General features: G+C 36.3%; 1 protein-coding gene across 4 annotated transcripts in view; it reads right to left on the reverse strand.

The window, feature by feature from the left end:
* Positions 1 to 326: 326 nt before the first annotated feature.
* Positions 327 to 25,789, reverse strand: part of khdrbs2 (KH domain containing, RNA binding, signal transduction associated 2) — a 77,038-nt gene continuing 51,575 nt past the window's right edge. The window contains exons 7-13 of one of the 4 annotated variants that reach the window (XR_001808509.3): positions 14,665 to 14,747; positions 14,042 to 14,100; positions 12,168 to 12,251; positions 9,016 to 9,067; positions 6,638 to 6,706; positions 5,515 to 5,591; positions 327 to 1,224 (exon numbers count right to left, since the gene is read on the reverse strand). Coding sequence is in view for 2 of the 4 variants with exons in the window: in XM_037973375.1 (XP_037829303.1) it covers positions 6,664 to 6,706; positions 9,016 to 9,067; positions 12,168 to 12,251; positions 14,042 to 14,100; positions 14,665 to 14,747 (321 nt within the window). In the remaining 2 variants the exon portion in view is untranslated. Of the gene's footprint in view, positions 1,225 to 3,790; positions 5,592 to 6,637; positions 6,707 to 9,015; positions 9,068 to 10,239; positions 12,252 to 14,041; positions 14,101 to 14,664; positions 14,748 to 25,789 lie in introns of those variants that run through there. The other 3 variants (XM_037973375.1, XR_001808510.3, XM_017412844.3) reach the window with 3 other exon arrangements.

The following is a 25,789-nucleotide window of genomic DNA, read 5'->3' on the forward strand; positions in this document are numbered from 1 at the left end:
CTAAGCTACGCAGCAGTCGTAAACATTTTCTGTTTTTTAAACTAAAGCAAATATTACTTTAAAGGATGTATATTGACTGCCACATTGTATGCCAAAGTTTTAAATAAAGATTTGATTTATTTAGTTTATTGAAAGGGACTGTGTACAGTAAAGGAAAGTATGCTTTATAACAGATTATAGCTCTCAGAGCTAACTTCTGTTTGCAGTCCCTGGGACACACAAACTTTACATAAAATACAATACAACATACAAAACAAAGCATACATACAAGTAAAATAATAATAAAAATACATATAACAGAGTAAAATACATAATAAAAGTAGTATAAGTAACTATGTACATACCCTATTCTCAATGTACAGAATCCAATATTCCAAATGTGACATTTATCATCTCTGCATAAAAAAACCCAAACTAAAACAATTGTGTACTTACAGTTCAGTAAGGGTCTTATTTCATTTTGTTATAATTTTAAATGAGAAAACTGAGGAACCTGTCCTTGTGCTGTTTTTCTCTTTTGGTGTGACATATAATTCACTGCATGTTGACAGTGTTGTTCTGTTCATTTGTTCAGATGTTAATTTAACAAACATTTTAAGTGGCAGAGGTGCCATATGGCTAATTATTTTGAAGATCAAGTCGAAGTTTGAATATTTAATCTTACTTTCAAAATTTAATACATCATATTTGATAAATATTTGACAATGATATTGTTGTGATCTGTTTGAGCTCAAAGTATGTAATGGGGATGACCCTCAGCTACTATCACATCAAACTTTAGCTGAATATCTGTGAAACTGACTGAGTTATAGCTGTTTATGTGTTTGCAAAGGTTGACCTCAGAGATAACTTGAGTTAATCTGTTAAAGAAGGATACAACCAGTGACTACTCTCTGAGAGTTTCATTCAGATCTGTACGGTGGTTCATGCAATATTTTGCAAGCAGATTACAGATTACATGATTGCTCGCCTATCAGGGCAGTGGACAATAAAAAGACCACAATTATAAAACTAAACCATGGTATTTCATCCAAGCACTTTTCAAATACCAGCGGTGTCTTTAAATCTGCAAAAGCACCATAGACTTCACTGTAGATTTCAGCTGAAATGAACAAGTCAGAGCCAAAAAATATTTCACAGAAAAACAGAACATCCAGAAACTTTTGCACAACTTTAAAGTTTTATTGTTCACCAGGTGGGCAGCCCACTGTCTGAACAGCACGTCTGTAAGAAAAACAAAGCAAAGATAAACACACATTCTGTTCCGAAAAGCACAGCAAACTGAATAATATTGGCAAACATTTACTGGAATAGTTTGACATTCTGGGGAAATGCAATTATTTGCTCTTTTGCTGAGAGTTAAGATTGATAACACTCATATTTGTGCACCAAAGCTGAAGCTCCAGACAGTAAGCAGCCTGGCTTAGCGCTATCATAAGTTCAAATATTCAACCAAGCAGCAGCATGTGAAGCTCATAAACAAAAACAAATTATTCTTTGAGTTATTTGTTGAGGAAAAAGTAAAAATCCGATTTTTTAAAGTTTTGGAATTTTGTCATATTTTAGGGTTGTTCCTTGTAGATTTAACAGCCTTTCATGATAGTGGTACTGATCTGCTCATCCAAGCTATTTCTTTCTGTAAATACAAATATGTGTGGTTCTGTTCATGTAAAAAGCATGTAATCATCTTTCTGAATTGATTCTGATTTGTATGACAAATGACACTTGTGTCCTTGGTTTGTAGCTGTTGTAGCTGACATTTTGGCTGGATGTGCATCAAATGCAGTTTGTTAAATCCCCTCGATCCACTGGCTGTCTCTTTGTGAATCCCCCAGTTATAATCTGTCAACAAGCAACCAACATCCAGGGTGACATTTTGTTTGGAGATGCAGCTTTTAGCCCGAGACAATCAGCTCGTCCTTGAAATGGATATAGAGGGAGACAGATCTCCTCACTCTCACCTAGACCTTTTCCAAACGAGCTTTTATTGTCTTGTTAAAAACAAATAGGTGCAATTATGAAAGAAAATCAGAATCTCAGCGTGGGGCTTGGCAGGCATTGTTTATTTGTTCACAGTCGTTGACAGAATTGGCGGGTACAGAGTGCTGCACATCTGAGGATGCCTCGCTCTAACACAGCCAGTCTGAACCCATGAGCAGATGGTGTCATTACATGACCACAGAATATGTTGGTATCAGCTCAAGCTGTGCAAACTGCTTTCAATCATTCATATTTATACTTTTATTTGCTGTCTGAAACTTTCACAACAGAATTTCCATTGATGTTTTTTTTTTGTTGATTATTATTATATTTATTTAACTACCAGTAAAGCAATTTTTCAGAGATATATAGTATTTATGACTATGTTTTCACTGTACTGCGTGAAGCTGTGGTTCACACTGTTGGCTCACAGCAGTTAGGTCTGAATCTTGCACAATCTTTTCGTGCTCAGAGTATGTAATGGAGATGACTCTCAGTTACAACCACACCAAATTCTATCTCAGTATCTGTAAGACATTTTTCTGTTAGTTGAGATCGACTAGCTGTGGAGGCCATTTTGAATTGGATTTACTTCAGAAGTCACCTGTAGCTGAACATCTAATGATAACTTTCTGAATATTTCAATAATTTGCACTTTGGATCATGAAATATTTTGCTGACAGACAAATGAACACAGACACTTAAATTATCACCTGCCATCCTAAAAACTGCACTTCTCCAAAGCCACAAAAAGTCAGTTTAATGACTAATTTTCTCATACAAATTATGAACCCGAGTATACATTTAGTTAAACAACGTCTGGTCTAAATCAGGGGTTTTGCGTCTTATTTAACAGAGTATGATGTTTACATGCATTTGGACACAGGTAGAATATAAAAACAGTTCTGCATTGTAAAAAAAACCCTAATGTTTAATTCTCACTGGTCTGTAAAACAGATAACAAAGCAAAGTAAAGTAGGGCAGGTCTCCGTTGTCACTGTCAAGCTGTTAATCAGTGAGAATAAGCAGTTTTCTCAGTTCTCAGTCAGATTCAGCGCTCGCTTGCAAGTTTTCAGTCACTCACTCAATCGCATTATATTCTACATACTGCTCGGGGTTGTGTGGGCAGCAAGCTACAGAGTCTTTTCAATGACATCACAGCAAACAACCCGCCTGCCATCTTGGAGGACAAACATGGCTGCCACATCGTATGAAGGCAGGTCGTTTTAAGGCCTAAATTTGGAAAGTTGGTTGTTTTACAAAAGAGTAAATTTAGTTCTTCTTACAAAACATTTCATACACTTATGAATTATGTGATATTGTCAGGAATTACAGCCTTTACAGCCGACCAGATGAGGGCGTACAAAAGTCTGAATGTCAATAGATGTCCCAACATTGGCTAAGAGACGTCTCAGTGATCTAACGAAGGAGAACATGGCTGTTATTACTAGCAAGGTGAGAATTTTTTGTTTTTGGACACTACCCTTTTCGACACTTACTGATGACAAGTATAAAGTGCAATTCACTGTACTTGTAGCCCTACATGCTAACATGTACAGTGTTCCTACACGTTTTGAGTGTTTAAGCTGTTTTGGTCAAAGTTTGACATCATCCGCGTTGAAATCCCAAACTTAGGCGCCAACCTCACATTCATAAAAGACTACGTCTAGCTCAAACAATGGCTTACACAACTGTTTAACTTAAAAATGTAAGCTAGATTGTTTTCTCTATATTATAGTAACTGAGACTAACCTGATATAAAGTGATTTAAGAAGACAAAGACAGAGTAGAGATGAATAAAGTCATTACGTGCCTTTCTTGACAACCATAAACAGCTCCTTTGTTTTGATTCCTCTGTTTTCTCTCCATGGTTTTTCATAATAGCTGGAAATCTATAAAAGCTCCTAAAATCTCTTTGTTCTTGATTTCCGGCTTTATAATAGCACAGAAACTTGGCATTGTGTGTCAGTAAAAGAACGTTTTGTTGGACACGTTCAGAAAAAAGTGTCCGATTGTAACTTTATTGGTACAAAGGATTGTCACTGGAGTGGCGCCATGAAAGGTCCAGTTCTTGTGCTCTCAGCAGTGGCTACTTATTGGGACGCTTACAGCCGGTTCCGTTTAAGAAACAATCTTGTATCTCTGGCAGCAAAGAGTCTAAAAATGACTTCAACCAGAATTGTTCCAGTTCAACCCTAGAGGGTACATAAGTCTGAATTGTATCCTGGGCAGAAATGTACTTCTTCTGCACCCTTATTTTTAATTGTGTAGCATTGAGCAATGAATAGCTGTGCAATCAGCAGAGGTTTGCTGACGTCAAATAAAAAGACTCTCCTCCACCTTGAAACGATTTCCACTCCATACTAAGACCGACGGACGCATGAGACAAACATCCATCCTCGCTAACAATCATGATTAATTTAGAATCATAAGTTAAACTAATAAGTATGTTTTGGACTGTGGGAGGAAACAGGAGTATCTTGAGAAAACCCATTCTCTCAGGCATGAACAAAGGCAAGGAAAAACAACAGAAATCTGTGTAATATCATTTTTATTTTAGGACAAACATTACATCAAAGCAATTACACATCAGTTATTACTGACATTGGAACTGGTCTTGGCTATTTCTTGGTAAAAGAGAAGTAAAAATATTTTTAACAGATACATATTTCCAGTAGTGTTTTTTAAATATTCTCTCGATTGTTACCAGGAGTTAATAAAGCTGCTAACAGTGCTGCTGAAATGCTGAGTAATGCTGAAAACATTTTCCTCTGACTCAGCAGGTTAAGTTAATTTACATCTGAAATTTTTGTCAGAACATTACCACGGAGGTCAAAACAAAATATTTTAATACTTACATAATTTTTTTATTTTTTTATTAAATGCAGAACTGCTCTCATATTTTACTTAAGTGTACACTGTATCTGTGATAGCAACTGATAATACAATTTTCAGGCGCTCTAAAATGAAGCAAAGTAAGATTATTTGTCACTGAAAAGACTTTTTCGACAGCTTTTTAAAATCCCACTGAAGGGAATACAAGCTGGATGATTCTTTTAAAGCTCTTAAGAATATTTACAAAAAAAGCAAAGTGCCAACATTTTTTTTCTATCAGTGATGTGACTTCAGTGTCATTAGAAGTGCATTTCTTATCAAATTATTTTGTATTTTTATCCTTTTATCAAAAGATCAAGTTTTTTTTGTAATGTCGGCAATAGTTTTAAAATATATGCTTAACATTATGGTTTATGTATATCAGGAAGTAAGAACAATGTCTCCTATAGCCTTCGTTTAATGTTGTCAAGGAAAATTATCAGCATTTAGATCGATAGAAAGATTTTATTGAGATTTGATGTTTTAATTGGAATTTATAGTCTACAGCTGTAAATTCATTTTGATACATTAGAAGTAAAAGTGTCAGAAAACAGGGATATTTGTCACAGAAAAGGTTCCCATTTGTTCTTTTTGTATGATGGGTAAAATGAAGTTAAAGTAAACAATGATTATTCTAACAGAGCAGAATAACCTCCTTACCTGTGGGTCGTTTCTCAGGCTTTTCCCTCATGTTTCACATTTGATTATCTCTTGACGTCCAGCTTCACCTCTGCCCGCTATAAAAACAGATTATGAATACTTCTTCACAAAGAGAGATGCACACGAGGGTAGTATTACTAACTAGATTAGTGTGCATGTTATTAAGTGTGCTGTGGCTTCTAAATAGTGTTGCCAAAGGTATGAAGCTTGGCAAGCCAACAAAACAAACAGCTGTCAGTATTTTATTGTGCCCGAGGCTGCAGCCCAGTCCTGCCTAATGGACAAGAATCACAGGGAATCCAAGCGTGGATTAATGGCAAAGAGCTGTGAAGGCAGCTGCAAAGACATTAAGCAATTTTGACTATATTCTTTGTGCAAAACAATCAAACAAAACAAAAAAGAGGAATAATGCTTTTTTATTTCTTTCCAAATCCTCTTTGTAATTTGAATGTCGGAGGAGTTTCATTAGTGGGATTCAGTTTGAGAAATCCATCAACATTGATGGCAGGCTGTGAGCCTTCCGCTTTTGGCTGGTTTGGATTTGGCGGCGGGTTTGTTATGAAGATGAATCAGAGAGCGCTCTTGGCATGCACAGTTTCCAGAGACGCAGAGCGTTTCCAACTCATAGGTGCAAATTAAAAACAATAATACGCGCGCTACAGCTTTAAGAAACAAATCGCAAAAGAAACTTTCATCTACAAAGACTTCAAAAAAGGGAACTAAAATATTAAATTAGGATTCATTTTGGTTTTGCCAATTTTGTAACTTCTTTACTTATATCAGTCTTTATTTTTTTTATCAAACAGGAATTTCAATTTGTGTAGTCTAAACTTCCTGAATGCTTTCTAAGCTGTTTTTTCCCTTTATTTTTCTCAAAATGTATCGAATAAAGAGCTCATTGTTATATGGTGGCTCAGTTCTATTTTCAATAATGTTCTTCTTTGTAAACCTTGAAAAAAATCTGTGACAACATAACCTATTCAAGTCCAAACTGAGAACATCCTGTTTATTTTGCATAACGCTGACACAATAATCTCAGTACCCATTCTTCTCCCACTCAATAAAGGATTATAGTGTTTTCCCTTTTTTAATGATGTTGTATGAGACAACCATGAATACATACCTTGATGAAGATGAACATGTATGATGCTAATTTTCAGCTCTTTGCAAGGTGATTTCTGTGCTTTCTGCCCTGGAAGGAAGCAAAAGAAAAAGTAAATAAACTGCTGAGAATTTAATAATGAACCTTATATGTAAAAACACACTGAGCCGATGCTGATTCAGCATTCACGCCACTGGTTTCCTGTTTTGTATTTTTCCATATGCAGTCTAACTACTTCAGCTTATTTTGTGCTATTTTAGCCATTCTTTTAGCAAAACTTTCAGCTCATTCAGGAGATTTGGGCGCTATGACTGCTGGTTATTGAACATTTTATACTTTTTAAAAAAATTACCTTTATTTATAAATATTTTCCCCATGGAAATGCATTGAGATCTCTTCATTTTCCTCCAAAACATTGTTCTGTTTAAAATCTGCCTCAGCCCTGCTTTGTTTTCATCTTTCTTATGCTACTTTTAGCTTTAGGATAACCTTTTGCTACTTTTACCTTTTAGCTAAGGTGTTGCTACTTTGAGCTAGCCTTTTTGCTTCTTTGCGATTATCTAGCTTTCTGATATTTTTAGCGTTTTGCTACTCTTAGCTATCCCTTTGTTACTCTTAGTTTTAGTCTGGATTTTATACGTTTTAGCTAGCATTTTTCTCCTTTTCAGCTCTATTGTTCTGTTTCTTTTAGCTTTTAGCTAGTGTTGTGCTTTTTTTTTTACTTTAACTACTCAGTTTCAGCTTCTTCAGCATATTTCTGCAGTCGGTCAGCATTCATACTGCATTTCTACAGAAAAAGGAATGTCTCTGTTTAAATATTTGGATCATAGAGTCTGATCAGGTTTTGGCTGTAGGTGCAGGACTGCGTCTGTGTGCCCCTCCTGAAAGGTTTGGTGCATTATATCAAATTCTTCCTGCGATGTCGACTGGATCACAACATTGTTTAGGGGGAACCGTTACTGACACCACTGCTTCTGTTTAGGTTGTGCACGTCAAATATTCACATGTGCAGAGATTTATCACACCCGGGTGTAAGTCACAGTTGGACAGTCACCACTACCTGCACCATTACAAGGAAAAATTCTCTCCAGCGTCATTTATTTCGCAACAAAATAAGTTTACTGATAATGCGCCTTTTACCAGGGTAGCTTTGCTCATAAATCTTTGTGTGCATTATCAGCAAAAAATTGCAATTTAGGTGTTATGCCTGAGATACATTTTCAAAAAGAAGAGCTCATTTGGAACAAGGTCTGTAGAAGGAGATGAAATATGAATAGGTCAGCAGGTATTTGGCCACAGGGATTAACTTTCACTGTATTTGCAGAGCTCTGAGTTGACATTTGGAAAGGAAAAAAAAGCACATTCAGAGATACAATATGATTAAACAGTGGAATATCGCAATAAAGGGCCTATATTAAACAACAAAAAAAGAGGTGAAGATAAAACAAAAGGCAAGGAAGCTGATATGAGAAATATTTTAAAAGGGATCAGTAAAGAGGCTTTCTCACTCCTTCTGGATCTTATTTCAAATATTTTTGTTTTTATCAGTATTTTCCTTCAAAATAAAGTGATTGTTTTTGATATGAGGTTAGTAGCCACAGCAGTCCACCAGCTCTCTTTTGTTTATTTTCCTTCCTTGCAGTTTTGTCACGTAAACTGAGGCAGATATGCTTGCTCAGTAGAAACTGCAGGTTCTCTTTAAGCAAAATGTCCTGAAATGACTTTGATTTGTGAATCGGCACTGTATTGAATTTAAAGTTAAATTGAAAGGGTGCAGTAAAACTTTTCTCCTCACACTTTTCAGCTTGTAAGATTAAAATCTAACCAGCCGTGGTGCATAGACACGCCTCTTATCAGGGCTGCAATATAAAATCAGTGCTCTGCTGCTTTTATTCCTGATTGTGTTGCAGTTTTAGCAAAAGGCCTTTGGTCTGTTTTCTATTACTTTTACCACAAATCTGATTTATTGTTTTTAATGAGCTGTCACTCCTGCATTAACAGCAACAACTGATAAAGACAACTTTTATTGGGACGACAATTATATTCAAATCTCTCATGCAAAGTTTCATACATTGAGCCCCAAAGAAAAACAACTAGAATTCCCACACAAAAATAGCCATTTTTGTGTTCACTAAGGTCATACCACTGTGACGCCATCTTGAATCAGGTTGAATCCAAAGACAAACATAGGCAAATACATGATCACTTGACTTTCATGGCAACAAGTGACAATAATTACTAAATATTACTGGATCTTATGGAGTTATAGATTATCATTGAAAACTGGAATGTCTACTTTGCTCATCAACACACAGGAGATGAGATTTCAGCCAGTTTGATCCAGAGTTGTGATTTGAAACACAGCTTTCTGTGACGATGTAAAAATCTTCTTCACTCACCTGCTGCGATCGTCTCTGCTTTGACCCAACACACTGCAGTGTGTTTCATTACCTACAAGAAAAGGAAAGATGGTTGTTACGATGGACACACTGATGTTAAAACAAACAGGCTGCATGCGGTGTAACAAATCTACGTATTTCTACTGTACAAACACAAATTACATTTATCACTGTGAAAAAAAAGTAAACCAATTCTAGGTCAACAAAAAGACATTTTATGAGAATTTTGTTTATTTCATTAAGGTGATGTTTAGTTTGCCGAACATTATTTTAGAGATTTTTATTGAAATTTAGTCTTTTTTTAAAAAATAACAGTTTAGCTGAATTTCTTAAGGATCTAGTTAGACTTGAGGGACATTTATTTTGGGGGTTTAAACGTGCAGGTTTACTTTTTTTTTTAAGTGGAAGTTAGCATTCGATGATTAAATTAGGATTAGGATTAGGGTTACCTGCTTAGTGTTTAGTCTTCCTTTCAGTCCCATGATTTACACGCTTAATCAGAGTCGGGCTGCAGCTGTGCTAATCACAAAAGAGAATTCAAATCGCTGAATAGACTTGGGCGTTCGTGTTTTTAACACGGGAAACTGCAGAGCAAATACAGCTTATTCAGGGTGAATGACAAGAAATGCAAAAAAGAGGTTAGCAGGAACATTGAAAAGTTGCAGATTACAGCTAATAAACACACTATCAGAGGGTGAAGACCAATATTTAAAGCCACTTTGTGCCAGCTTTGAGTGCTGAGCATATTTAAGGCATTTTATTGGAAATGTGTGAGGAGTTCTTACCTCTGTAAAACTCCAAAAACAATGTCAGTGAATCAATATCTGTTTATGGTGCAACACTTGAAAGAAAAGAGTTTATTAGCTTCTAAACAGTGATGAAATGTTCAGTAATAATAGAGCACAAATATAGATTAATTTAAAAATGATTCATTTGGGGACCGTTTCCTTTATGAAACGTATTATTTGTTGATTGTGAGCAAATATGAACGTTTAGATAAAAGTTTAACAAATTGTATAAAAAAACCTATTTAACGCTCAGCTGTTATTTATTAAGGCTTTCACAGTTTGAGGTTTATGATATTTTTATTAAATGCTTTATGTACAAATACAGAATACACACAGAACAAAGCACATATTATAAATTACATACTGTGCATTAGTGACTGCTTTTAATCCAAGCAAAATGTGTTTTTGCACAATCACAATCTCACATCATTTATTGTTATTTAAAATCACAACATAACCAAAGTTTTTTTTTTTTTTTCCTGTATCAGTCATGTTTTATAAAGCAGTCATTTATTGGAAAACTTGGGATATAATTAAGAGTTCTGAGCATTAAACATCTTTGAGAGAAATTTGTAGCTCATCTCAACACATTCAGGTCTTCAATTCTTCAAGGATTGGTTTCCATTTGTTGCGTTTAATGGAGTCTACCGTGTTATTTCTGTTCGGGGCAAAGTGTGGTTGTCTGGAGGTGTGTTACCATGGAAATGGCTTTTGCAAATCAAGCAACAGCTGAAATCATTAAGGAAGCAGAGTGTCTGCAGATCAGTATTGGTTTATAAGAGGCATATTTTCCACAAAACTGTTTCAAAAAACAGGAAAAAAGCCTTGGAAATCAGGCTGAATTTTACAATTGTCTTATGATTTAAAAAATTAGTCAAATAAGCACAATAACCAAATAGTTCTGGTTCAAAAATATATTCAAATCTTTAAAACATAAAAAGAATAAAGAAGTCAAGAATCCTTTTTAATTCACTTTAAACCCATGGCAACGTCAATCAATAAATTGTTTTAGAGGCTAAATACTTTTTTACTATTTCAAGTCACAAAACTTGCTTTGTAGCTTTGTTGATTTAATCTTTGACAAATTCAAAGTTAAGCAGTATTTGTGGGACATTTTACATAATCTCAACTGAAAGCCTGTTTTACACAAGTCAAAGTACACACTAATGAGCTAAAATGTAGCATCAGCAGACCTGTTGGTGCTTCTGTTTGTTGCTCAGCTGACAGCCCTCTGTGTGTATCTGCATACAGCATGGGCAACTGTCATCTGATAGCAAAAAAAAAAAGATGATTTGGGGTATCTATTTAAACAACCAGGTGTGAACACCATCAGCCAGAGCTGACCACTTGCAATTGAATCATCCAAAACCGATAAGAGGAAGGTGTGAACAGGGCCATAGTGATACAGAGAAGGGGATTTCTCAGCCTCTGAGGTTACATTTTTAGGTCATTATGACATTTACGTAAAGTTTGACAATATACATGCAGCACATTCTGGATTTAGCTCACATGAATGGCACTCTGTGAGTGCTCGGCTTATTTCGCAACTAAATGGTCCCGTTGAGGGATGAGAGACAGCAACACCACGACATGTTCCAGTGAAGCAGGTTGAACCAAACAATTCAGTGTCATCATGGAGCAGTTTATGCTGGATGTTATATGTGGTATTATGTTTTTTAACTTCTTTTTTTTTCTTATTTCACAGCCTTGCTTCTTTTGTGCACCATTGTTGACAACTGTCACAACATTATGGGATGTTTCACAGCATTCTTAAAAAAAAATGTGATGAAGTTTGTGTTTTTTTTAACTACTCTCTCTGACTATTTTAATGATGCTGCATGCACAGCGAACAGAACAAGGTGCCGAAGTGTAGGAGGCTAAAGTTACCTCTGCTTTTCAAGCAAGTTACACAATGATTGAGTGTAACTGTCAAACTCAACACAAAGAGCAGGAGTAGGCCTGCAAACCCATAATTATCACTGCTGTAAAGGCAATAAATGGAAACCGATCTGTCACAACAACAAACAGAACCTGTGAGAATAAATCTGCAGAGTGATGTCAAGATTCTGAAACCAGTGTTTTAGGGGAGGATAGAAAATATTTAAACAGCTAATTTTAAGCACAAACGTCTTTTATATGGATAGGTATTTTTATGTTAAAAAAAGAAAAGACTCAGTCCCGTATGAAATAACACATCAGAATGATACAGTAAGGTTTATGGGTTTTTTTTCTTCTTTTTCCATCATTTTCTTTAAAGCTGATGAGCAAAAAAGTGAAAGTTACAGCATTTTATGAAAAATTCAGAGGACAAAAAGTTATAAAGAGAATTGCAGGTCACAAATCTGGAGCACCTTCAGTATCTACCATAAGGGTGTTTTCTGTAGCCGCCTCTTGTCAGCCGTAAAGCCGGAGCTTTGAGACCGGGTCGGGCACTCGTCCATTCTTCCTCTGCAAAAATAGATTAAAAACACATCGTAGAAATCACCGTGGTAAGAAACTCCGTGTCATGCAGCAGAAGTATTATATTCAGTCCTTTCACAGTGCATTTCACCAATGACAAAAAAATCGGAGGTTGTAAATTATATTTCAGGAACTGCTGGAGAATAATTTTGTAAAGTCAGTTCTGAGATATGACTAGGGGGTCCCCAAATGATGGACCGTGGTCTGAATCTAGACCCAAATGAAGTCTTATCTGAACCCAGATTGGCTGTTAAATTTCAGCAAAATAAAATAATTAATAATGTATATGCATTTTTCTTTTTAGTGGCCCAGTCTTCCCTGTATTTACAGTAACTTAATTTATGTGGTTTGGCTTTTCTACAGTTTACAGTAATTCTTTCTAGGCAGCACGACATTATCTGCATTTTTATTTCAGGTGGTGCAGTTTTTCTAGCATTTCCATTAAATCCCACATCTGGTTTCTCTGTGCTTCTCTCTGCAGACAGAAGCTGCCAGCCCACAGAGAGGCACAGGCCTGAAAAGACAATATTGTGAGTGAGGAAAACTGGCATGGCTGTCACCAAAAGAGAATTTAAATATTTATATATTCTGGACTTTTGCTAGAAAAACATTTCTTTAGGCGGACCCCGTTGAATTTTAATTGAAGACCCCTGGATTAGACTGTTTGTACTTCCTTGCTTTAAGCCAAAATGCATAAAGATGCCCACCTTACAATGCACATTGTGCCGCTTCCAAACAAGAATGTTTTTATGAAGCAGAAAATGAAATCATTGCTCCCATGGTTTTGGATTGATTCAACCTCAACACCTCAGAGCCCAATTCATCGTGCCGAAAATTAATGAACCTGCAAACCTGCAATGGCAACCACCTTAGCGCTGCTATCACGGCACCTCACACCTCAACTTCTGAGATTTTTTCTTGCTTACATTAAAGCTCCTCCTGTCGAAGCTCCGAATGCATTACTTTGAAAATCACTGACCTCCTTTATAAAAATAAATACATATCTTAAAAATATGTCCAGACAGCTGGTGGTTTGGAGATACATCCAAGATTGATTCATGTGCACGCAGAAGAGGCGAGAAACAGCTTTCTGAAAATAAGCCTTTGAGGGCACGTACCCAAAAGGCAAAACAGCTTCACTACAGGTACCGACCAGTTAGCCCCACGAGCTTCCACTGGCACATTCACGGTTTTTAGTTTGCAGCCAGGCAGGTAGGAGGGGTGATGCATGCGGCAGCGGCTCCTTGGGTCAGGAAGTGGGCTGTAACTGCAGGGTTTTTCTCTTTGTCTCATGGCTGTTAAGCATCTTTTAAATAACAGTGCAGCAGCAGCCAGGCAACGTGGATGCTTTTAAAATCCTACACAGTGCTGATGAATGTGGTTAATTACCTGCAATAATAGTAAAAAAATTACTGTTGTTTTTATTCTTTTTTTTTTTTTACAAAAACAACTGTGCTGATTTTGTCCAGCCTTTTCCTAGAGAGTGCGTGGGGCAGCAGCAAACTCGTATTTTATTTTTGATTAGTCCTGATAGATTTAGAAGTGAGGTACATGTTGCTTGATAAAGGACTTAATTAATCAGCTATGAAGTATCCAAATCAGTGTTATAGATGGACTAATTAAATAATCAACACATTTTTTCAGATTTAACAGTGGCCTTATGTTGCATTTTATCTAGATTCAACACATGCTATTACGAAAGGATGACGTGAAAACGAGAGTGACTCATTTTTTTTGGTATTGTAAGTCCCTCTGAGGGCACAAAAGACCGAACTTACCATAGTTGTTGTAGGATTCATCACTGGTTCCGTGGCCATATTCATAATATTCTGAAAGGCTAAACAAACAGGACAAAACCTTTACTTAAAGTAATGAGCAAAATGGAAAAAAAAAGAAATTACAAAGTTTGCATAAAAATGAAAAACAAAACCGGAATCATAGTTATCTACAGTGTTAATACCAGTTAATCCCAAACCCAATGGCCCCTTCTGAAGATGCAAATCTTTAAAAAACAGCTCCTAAATGTGTGGTTCTACTCCACAGAATGACGCCATAATCCTACAGCAGATGGGCTCTGTAAGGTTTAGAAACTTTAGCTCAGGGATGTGCAAATAAAACATTTGTTTAAGACCATTTTCAGCTGTGGATTAATTACACATTTGGTGCTCCGTTGAGAATTTCCAGCATCAAGATGGTGAGTATGGGATTTACTGCTGTGTTTGTGTTGCTCATGTTGCTCACTGATGTGTTTTTAATAAACAGGAGAGCTATCTGGCACAGCTACTGAATATTAAGCTTGGTCTTTGTGCGGTATCTCCATTGAAATGTATCTGCACCAGCGATGAACCATACAGCCCTGACCTTCCACACCCTGTACACTGCACGTCTGTTTTAACATTACCTCTTGGACTGACCGCTGTACTCATCTTCATAGGCTTCGTAATTCTCGTCATCATATTCTCCGCCGTATCCGTCATCGTAACCCTGCAAATAAAAAAAGGCAGGAAATATTAAACTGACCTGACATCTTATCTCTGTCAACTAAAACTTATTGGAGACAGATTTTTAAATGAAAATGGCATTCCTAGACAAAATGAATACTGCCCACCACCTTTCAGACCCACGTTTTAAACAAAAATCTTCTTTTATCGCCTAGCATTTGCAGTATGTACTGAGGATTACTTTCAGCTATAAACACAGCAAATTTTAGCTCAATATTTGGGATATTGACAGAGTTATGGCCATTATTGTGTTTTCTAAGGTTGACTAGTTGTGACAGCCATTATTATAGATGTTTACTTTCTGAGAGTTTCAATAAAACTTGTCCAGTGGTTCATGAAACATTTTGCTAACAGGCAGACAGGGTTGAATCTACCTGGTAATGCCAAAGTTTTAAATAAAGTTTTCACACAGTCTGTAGTGCTCAGAGTGTGTTGGGGTTGAAAAATTTTAGCTTTTGATATTTTTAGCTACAGTTTTGGTAATTTAAGCTTCTAGCTATCCTTTTTTCTACTTTTAGCAAAAATTTTGCTACTTTGTAGCATCTAGGAAGCCTTTTGGGACTTCTAGCTAGAGGCTTTTAGCTGGAGTTTTCCTGTTTTTAGATTTTTGCATTTTTTAAATGTTCTGTTTCTTTTAACTTCAAGCACTCAGTTTCAGCTTCTTCAACAAATTTCAGCAAAGTCCTTCAGCTCTTGGGATGGATTTCCACATAAATTCAGATTCTCTACTTCAGGTAAACGTTATTAGTGGGATGTAGAGACGGCAGTGACGGAAAGGCTGGTTAAGAAATATTGTTAGAAACTTTGTATTATCTCAGTAGGTAAACCTTACGGCTGCGGGTGATATGCATTCCTTCAAGGACTGCTCGGCCTTTAATTATTGCTTGTGGTGAATCCGGTGTAATTCTGTCTTTAGAATAAGGCATAAATCTTCACAATCCTATTTTTGGACCTCTCTCTTTTATGTTTTCTATTGACTGACTCGTAAAATCCGCTTCATTAGAACACTTTCTTTTTACTGTCCGGTGGCTGAGCGTTAAAACACTCGGCACAGTTGCTTTCAGTTACGACTCTGCACTCGCAGTAATTAAATTTTATGAGGTGAGGTGAGTGCCTAGTTGACTTTTCCCCCTCTGGATTGGGTGAAAGGAAAACTGCTGGCACCATTAAAGCTGAAAAAGCTAATTTTACAGCCTGTCTCAACTTTTTATTGTTCTCTTTTTTCCCCCCACCCTGTATTATTTGCTAGAATCATCAATCAATCATTCTAATTTAAAAATATATTACAAAACACATAACACTTTATTTATTTAATATATCACATTGAACACTGACAATGTGGCATTTAAATCAGGAAATCTAGGATGCATAAAAAAAATAGAAATTTACTTTTCAAAAAACAGTTCTCATATTAGCATATCAAGGGTATCAATCATTTAAAAATGGTTGAGTAATTAAGATCTTGAAGTTTCATTAAAATCATTAGAGCGAAACGACACTAATATGAATTATTATTTACTAGAAGAGTCTTTCTCACTTTAAAAAACCCTAATTCAATTTGCAAATATGAAAAAGCCTGATGCTTTCTGGAAATATGTCTTGTAGTCTTGTCTGATGAATTTTGAAGAAAAGGACTTTTTGGCCACAGTGTGCAGATTTGTGCTGCAGTAAAAATGTTACATAGTTTAATAAAAGAGCTGAAAAGTGGGGTAAATTTATCATCCTTTGAAATTGTGTTAAATACATGAAAATGAACTAACTGTATGCATGATGTGGAGCAAAAAGAGGAAAAGAGAATGTCTTCTACAGCAATAATGACCCTAAACGTGCATCCAAGTCGACAAGAAGCTTCATTGTTTCCTGAACTAAAAATCATTGACTGTAAGAACAATTTACAAGTTGCTCAATCCTTTGTCACTTTATTTTTTTTTTTACTTTAGCAGTCTGAACTGTTAAAAGATGAAAACCTAATATCAGAAATGTCCAACCTTCTGGGTGCACATAAACATGTTTTTTTTAATTTTTTTAAAAAAAATCATCTTCCTCCTTTTGGAGTTGCAGCTTGCTGAGTGAAAAATGTATGACTTCACCAGGTTCTTTTCGCTTCTGAAACCGAACCTGTTTTATATGTGAACAGATCTGTCTGAAAGGAGTAACCCCACATAATATTCTGTCAAATGGTTTATTCATGAAAGCAGGAATAATCAGTCTCAGCAGAACAAAGGTTCCTGCAAACAGCCCGAGTAAAAAATGAAGTGAGCCCACAGTGTGTGCAGCATAGAACCCGTTATTGTGTTCTCATGTCCTGTAATTGTTGGATCTTGCTCATTTGAAGAGATTTGGTAGAAACTAGGTACGGCTGTGGGTTTTTCTTTTCAAGACACAAAAGCAGAGACATCAGTATGAAGGACATGTAGAACTGTGACACAAAAAGTAATTACATTTAACACACTTATACACACTCCCCATCTCCCTCTGCATAACGCTGACTCAAACAGCTCTGGTTCCTGTGTGGCTTTATTTGTGAGAACATGAATTTGGCTAAATTAAAGTTAGGGATTATGTCAGGGATTAAGTTGTTCAGGGGATCCTTTACTTCTCCTTTTTCTTGCATGAGTCTCCCCCCACAATAGCAGAGTCAGAAACCTGCGTATCTCTGTAATTAAACTTTTTGTCAGCAATCCTTTTGATGAAAACCAGCCACACTGGACCAGAACTGGGAAGCAGTCAGTGGATTAATTTCATTACATGTTTTAAAAATAAACCTTCCACTTTTCTTGATGCATGTAGAGCCACATAGAAGTTAGAAGATTTACTGTGTAAATGCTGACTCAGCGTTCACACAGTAAATAAAGAGTCAGCATTCACACTATTGCTTTTCCTGTTTTATAGTTTCTTGTGAATCTTTATTTTCTTTCTGTAACTTTTATACTTTTAAAGTTATTTAACTTTATTCACATTGTTTTATCATAAAAAAAACAACCAAGATTCCTTTAAATCATTAAACACTTTGTGCTATTTCAAATCCTTTTTATCATACTTACATCAGTTTTAGCCTTTAGCTGCTGTTCTGCTGGTTTTAACATTTACCTACCATATTGATAGTTGGGGCTTTTAGTTACTGTTCTGCTAAATGTAACTTTTAGCTACTATTTTGCTACTTTTAGCTTTATGATACAGTTCTGCTGGTTTAGCATTTAGCTACTGTTTTTATAGTTGCAAGTGTTAGTTATTGTTTTACTATGTTTTGCTTTTGTTCAGCTAATTTTAGCTTTTCGCTACTGTTCTGCTGGTTTTAGAATGTTTCTACTGTTTTACTAAATTTAGCCTTTAGCTGCTGGTTTGTTAGATTTTGTTTTGATAATTTTAGCTTGTAGCTGCTGTTTCACTGGTGTTAATCTTTAGCTTTGTGAATTTGAGTTTTTCTTCTGATTATTTGAGCTTTAACAACTTAATTTCAGCTTCTTCAGCAGATTTCAGCTCTCAGCTTTCATTCATTTTGTAGTTGAAAGTAAAAAGTCAAACTGTGAGATTACTAGTTCAACACATTTAATGCTTGTTTACTTGATGAAGTGTCCAAACCTTCTGAGCTTACAACAAAAAGAGACAAAGATAACATCTTCTCTGAGTCTTGCAGGTTAACATAAAAAACAACAATCATCTTGTGCTTTGAATTTATCTCCAAAGATGTGCTGTTCCACATTTTCTCAAATATACCTCTGGACAACATTTACTGACCTCGATTTGAAAACTTTAAATCTGTTAAATAAAAAATAAACTTGTCTGAACGTGAAACGTTTGTTGTTTTCAATAAAAAAAAGAAAATCCATCTCCTGAGCAGACAATGTCCAAACAGCACAATAACTGCAACAAGGCACAGCTGTGTGGAGTCTGAAATGATTGAGATTTAGCTCTGTATGACAGAAAGAAGGATGATGTCTTTATTGTTGTTATTTATACCACAAACAGAAAAAAATGAAAGTAGCACTCCTTGAAGAGATGCATATCCCCCACAGCCTCGCATGTCAAAGTTTAAAATAAAGATCTTGTGCATTCAGTCATAGTGTTGCGCTGTTTTGTAAGATGTGTTTAAGGTTACATATTGTAGCATTTTAGTTAAAAGTTTGCCTCTGTCAGTTTCTGCTTACTCACAGTTTTGCTTTGTTCTTCCTTAAAACTGGATGCCTGCAACTGTGGCAAAAATGCTTCCTGATTTGATCCCCGCTCATTTCTCGGCTCTCCTTTCCCCTTTATTTCACAGGAGAATCCATCCCGCCTGTGTCTGAGCTGTGTGTTTGTGGCCGAGCTGAGGCATAGCGGCTAAAATCAATTATCAGCCAATTCTGGGAGCCACCGCTGGGCTTTAGGTGGGACGACAGTTAACAATAGCGTGCTGCCATGGCGTTGGTTATGTCAGAACTAAAGAGTAGGCTAAGAAGGGCAAAGGACATCGCTGAAAGCTTTTTTTTTAATGGAAAACGTGTTCACTTCTCTCCACAGACCTGATGACTTGAGGCTAAAAGCATGATGAACAGTAACAGACAGATGGTTCTTTCAATCACCTGTGAAGCATTTTTGAAAGCATCTGCACTTTTCCAAACAATTTGCAAGGACGGCTTTCTCAGATGGTTCTCGATAACAACCACCTTACATGCCAAGTTGGCTCTCTTTCCTATATTTTATATCTATTTGTAAGCATCAAAGAAAGCAAAAACAAGCCATCTTAAAAATCTGTTGACAGATTCAGTGCCAGATACACAAGATGTGATTTTTATGACTCTTCAGCCACCTCGCAATTTTGCTTGAATTTTACAGTGCCGAGCTTCTCCTCTAAACTGGGTTTATCTGCTTCTGCCCTTGGGGACCTTGAAATATATAAGCCTGATTTCCTTTTGTTAGACTTTGGTAAGGAAACAGTTTATACATCCAGCAGATTTTATTTGAACAGCTCAGTAGCTACATCACAGTCGTAGGTCTATTGCACAGTGGCCTCCCATCGGCATACTGTCATCTTACAGCTTCATGCCCAGGAGAGGGAGCCTATGTAATGTGGCTCGCTGAAGAGCACGGAGATGATGTAAAACTCCAAAGGGATTGGATTAGATTTATTTTGAACATTTCAGGAAATGATACACACTATTTTGGTAGTCCAAGAAATCAACTGCATGTTCAAACTGAGTAGGAATAAATGTAAAAAGAATTTAATAGATATTCTGATTTTATAGTATTAAAAGGCTCATAATCAGACATTTTGCACAAAAATATTTTTTTAGTTAGGGTTAGGGTTAGTTTACCCTTTACTAAAAGTAACTGGTATCCAAGACCTAAAGGGATAGTTCAGATCTTTTGAAGTGGGCTTCTGTGGAAATGGGATATTTATTATTTGACCTGTTGTAGATAGCTCTTCAGTGACTTCAGTTTGGAGAAAATGTTTATTTCTGACAGGATTGATCTTGTGCAAACATGGCAGAGATTAAAGCGGATTACTACTGTCTTAAAACAACTCAAAAACCCTTACATGGCTGTTAATTTCACATTGCACAGTTATTCTTGCAGAAATATAATGTTCCAAGCAAAGTGCCCCAGTATTACAGTCAGCTGCTGCTGTCCCTATAACCATAGGCGCCAATGGAAATAATAAATAATCTCACTGGGCTGCAACTGTTGGCGAATAGTTGGCAAACAACATTTGTGAGGGAGTCTCCAAAGTGTCTTGAAACGTTTTGCAGCAGGGGTTTTCAACTTCCTCGTTTGAGCTGCAGAGGCTGACTTGAATTTTGAACCAACTAGTCTCTGACAGTTGCAGCACAGCAAGATATTTCCTTAATGTGAGACTGATGACATGGTAAAGGTTTATAAAATAAATAAATACAATCACGTGAACCACCATAAAAATATTAAGATAAGAGTTATCTTAAGATGGCAACTTTGGTGTTGGTCCTATTAGCTTATCAATCCGGTCAGAATTACCTTCCATTTCCCAAACTGAGATAATTCAAAGATCTATCTGTTTAAACAGATAGGTCTCAGTTATTTAAAAGAGTAACTTTTCACAGAACCAAACTTCAAAGGATCTGAACTATCGCTTAATATTCTCATGAGAGACTAATTAAAGTCAAGTGTGATGACAGTCAGTGAGCAAACTCCACAGAGGGAGACCAAAAAAAAAGCTATAAAAAGGTTGGTAAGTGAAGGTCAAGTTTTGTCAAAAACTATGCATAATAAAGATACAAACTTTCTCTTAACATGAACAGGGAAAAGCATCGTTGGGGAGAAGCATCATTCAGTCTTTTAGTCGTTAAAACAGTATCAAATGTCCGTCTCTCACCTGATTATGTCGTTGCTGACCTCAGTTTTAGTTTCATGCACAGCACATGCATTCAGCTTTGACAGGGTACTACATGTAAATAGGCTAGCCTCTAATTAATGAGGCTTGATTCCTCTGGTTTGACACTCGTCTCTAAAAACAATTAACACTGGTGCTTTTTAACAAGGCAGAGGACATAAATCAAATGTTAACACAAGAGTGGAGTCCACACTCGCTGTAATTAGGACAGCGAGAACCTAAAGGCCCTTAGCACTGTGCTTCATTATCAATTGACAACCTGTATGTCCCCTGACAGTGACTGATCATCATAGGGAGCCGCCTGTGAATGGCTCTCTGCATAACAGAAAGGGGGAGGAAAATGAGATTTGCTGCCTTTTGTTTCTGTGAATAGATGCCGCTTTTCAGCTGTAAAAATTCAATCAGCAAGCACCTTTTGTTGGCTCCTACAATGTGCACTTAAAGGATGTTTTCAGTTGGAATATTTCTACTAAAACTGGTGAAATTTCACAGAAGAAAACTGTTACCTATTCATTAACTACAAAAAGCCCTTGATGGTCTTAGCGGCAATAAACAATATAGCTGAGTTTAGTGAAACAAAGTTAATCAAATATATGATTTTCCTTCGAATGGCTTGCAGTTTACCATTAGATGTGAGAGCATCTGTTTGCTTCTCCCCCCACAGGCGCCTTCAGTCCCCGATGAGCTAACTGAGCCCATTATGTATTCTACCTTTGTATTCCTTTCTTTTAAATAATCAAGTGAAAGTGTGTGTTATACATCTGTTTTCCCAAACAAAGGAGCTCTGTGTGGCAAATTTTCATAATTTATATAACAAATGATAACTCAGCAGTGGATCTGAACCCTTTGTTATTTGAACCAATTATGGCAGATGTGTTTTCCCACTCAGAAACCTTCAAAAAAAAAAAAAAAAAACCATGTATAGAACCTTTTGAATCTCATGCATCTTGATCAGTTCATGAAATAGATGAAATAGGGAGAATTTTTTTCTGGTTTCAGAAGGATGTCCCTTTTGCTTTTTCCACAGTAGATAGATTAGATTTTTTTTTTCACATCCTCCCAAAGCTCAGCGTCTAATCACATTATTGCAATTCCCGCACTGCCACGATATGGTTGCAGGGCTCAGGTGTTAAAAACCAAGCTATAAGTTTCAATTTTTACCAGCAATTTGTACAATTCATGGTGTGCTGTCAGGGACTGAAACACTGTATCCGTCTTTGATTCCTCTCTTCTATCATCAGCTCTGACATTAAGGGATAAGAATTGATCCAGATGGGATTTGATCTTTAACATTAAACTAAGGCCATGGTCCCGGTCCATACAGAACAGCATCAATCACATCTTTAATCTCCTGTTTTCCCTTTATTCTCTTTACACTGAGTAACTCACGCTGTTTGTTTCACTGCTTCCTTGGGAATAAGTAACATTTGTTTATTAATACCTCTTTAAGATGTCACTTGTTATCACTGGTAAGTTTTAGAACCGCAGCAGGAACTTCACATACGGCTACGTTCTCACTGCAGGCAAAAGTGGCCTAAATCTGACTTGTTTCGCCCATATGTGACCCAAATGTTTTCAAATCAGACCCAGGTCGCTTTCACTTGTGGTACTAAATCAAATACATACCAGATATTTTTTAAAGCAACCTCAATCTAAATGGTCATGTCGCATTTCATCTGACTTTTACGTCATTGAAGCGAGACAGACGTCACAAATCTGAGCCAGACTAGGAGGGAAGCAGTGTCTTCTTCTGCGCATGCAGGTAACTTCAGGGCCGTAGACTGTTCAAACTGGAGTCTGTGGTCGTGTTGAAATTATAATGTGAAATTGAAAGAAGTTGACATTGTGCATTAAGATCTGCAGTGTGAACATAGCTTTAGTCTCAATCACTGTAATTGTTTGCTGAGTTTTGTGGGTTTAGTACTGAGAAACAGGAGAAGAGATTTGAATTTTCTTTAACATTGGTCCAAATGGAAAATTGAAATCAATGCTTTGTTTTTTATGTAACAAACATGACACAGTTATAAATGACAAAGAAAACTTACACTGTTAGCGTTTCAATTTGTTCTCTAATTTTTTCCAGTTTTACAAAATATTTGTAATAAACATATTTGGATAACTTGACCTTTATCTAACTAAAACACTTTTTTTTATTTCAGTAAATTGCTATGTTGTCATGTTTTAATCAGTTACAGATGAAAGTAGCATTTCTTAAAAGAATGCATTTCACCCGCCACCTTCAGTGCCAAAGTTTTAAACAAAGATGTCACACGATCTGTTACTGCTCGGAGTACGTGTCAAGGATGACTCTCAGCTACTACCACAGCATATTTGAGCTCAATATCTATAAAAGTAGCCTTTACTTTCTTTTCTAAGGCCAAGTAGCTGTGGTGGCTACATCAAATCAGGTTGACTACAAATTAATCAGTTGTAGATTATTTCTAATACTTTATTTAAAATCTGTTTCTTGGTTCAGGAGATATTTTGCTAACAGACAGACAAAGAAACACACACAAGCAATAACTGCCTTTCATGGTGGTGGGCAATAAAAATAAACTGAAAGCATCTAAAAATCTTCAAGATATATTTCAAATGTTACAACAAATGTTTTGTATATGCCCGAGGTGTCCATCAGCTGCTTTCTGCGGCAAAATTGTATTATATTTTGTAAAAACTGAACGTCTGATAATCAGCATTCATGATAAGATAACAGGCCAAGAATCTGCTAAAGACTGATGAAAGTAATTCCACTTGTTCTATTGATGTGATGCTGAAAATAACAAAGCTCTTGTAAACTCCTCTCCAGAATAAACACAGTGACTTAGTTCACTTCTGAAGTGCAGCAGTTTTTTAAAGAGGTACAATAACGGTTACTGTCTCTGTGCCCGCTTTACGACACTGACAGCATGACAGAGTCCATTTATCACTCCAGTCTCCAGAGGAACATCTGTCACATGAATACCTGCAAAGGAAACACCACAAACATTTATGGGAACCTCCGTCTGTCATTCAGTCAGTAAATACAATAACTGGGACCCAAAGGATGCGCACGATGTGTGTGTATGTGTGTGCTGCCAATAAACACACAACTTCATGCAAATTGGTCGATACTAAAAGATGTGCAGTGAAGATATAAACTTGCTGAGTTGCACGTTCATAAAATCTGTCAAGTTCTATTTTTACTTTTATTCAACATACATTATGTATTTACAGTATGAAGCCAAACTGCAATTACATTTAAGAATAAAGGATAGGTTGAAGGAATGCATATCGCCTGCTATCTTTCATGCCAGAGTTTTAGACTAAGATCATCTTATGTTGAGAAATTACTTTCTTGTAGCTGTTCTGGTCAAACCTTAAAATTACATTAAGAGCAATCTCATGTCGTATGACAAGACGTCACTCTCGTAGCATGTGTAAACAACTCTCAGGTATTACAAATTCAAATTTAGCTCAGTGTCTGTAAGACTGACTGCGTTAGAGTCACGTTTGTGTTGGCTAATGTCGATTAGCTGTGGCGAGTTGCAGATGTACATCTAATGATTAGTTTCTGAGCGTTTTATTAAAAAGTGTCCAGTGTGTAATGAGATATTTTCCTAAAAGACAAACAGGATTGACTCCAACAGGTAATGCTAACATTTTGAACAAAGATGGTGCACAATGAGAAGCATTTGGAGTACAGATTGTGAATGACTCTAAGCTGCAACCACACTAAAATTAAAAACAAAATCTTTAAAATTGACTGAACTATAGCCATTTTTGTGTTTTCTAAGGTCAGTTAGCTGTGGCAGCCATCTTTAATTGCGTTGGCCCCAAAAGTTAATTACTTGTAGACGTACATTTGATGATTATTTCCTGAAAGTTTTAATAAAATCTGTCAAATGGTTCATGAGCTTTTTTGGTAACAGACAGGCCCACAAACACAGTGTAATCATCAGCCTCAATAAAAAAATGAAAAAAATACCAGATGAAATCCAGAAATCTTGTAAATTTGTTTCAGGCAGCTGATATATCAGGTCATGGAATAATAAAACCAGCTTCACCTGTGGGGAAATGGTTAACGAAACGGAAATTATAAAGTGATTTTTCTGTCATTAAAAAAAATCATGTGCTTATATCAATCATTAAAAGAAAAATTATTTTTTAATATTTCTGGATTTTGTTTTTGTACTGGAATAATCTGTGCTTCTGTTCAAGACTATTCATAGCTGTGCATTAATCAACAACATAATGAATTTTGGTGCGTTAGAAGGAGAGTCAATGTGGGATAGAGTTAAAATAAGTCATTAAGCAGCAGCTCATCATAACGTTAGAACATGTCACCCAGAGTAATTGTGTGGTTTTGCACAACACTGGAGCTCTATGGCTCAGAAGAATAAGCCATATTAATCACTGGCTACACAGACAGTACTTAGTGGGATCAATTCTCTGCTGGTTTTAGAGACTCTCTGGGATTAGTTGACAGGAAAAAAAAAGCACCTAACTAGAATAATTTCCCAAAGAGCTGCACTCTGGGAGGAACAAAGCAGACGGCGCAGTGGTGTAAAGGATACAGTAAAGCGGGATTTGTGGTAGGATGATAAAATGAAAACATTATGTTCATAAACTATAAAGCAAACATTGATACATGATAACTGCCAGCTTCCTAAGGTTTTCCTTCACCATTTTAAATCAATACC

This window comes from Kryptolebias marmoratus, linkage group LG22 (genome assembly GCF_001649575.2).
Source record: "Kryptolebias marmoratus isolate JLee-2015 linkage group LG22, ASM164957v2, whole genome shotgun sequence".
Classification (NCBI taxonomy): Eukaryota; Metazoa; Chordata; class Actinopteri; order Cyprinodontiformes; family Rivulidae; genus Kryptolebias; species Kryptolebias marmoratus.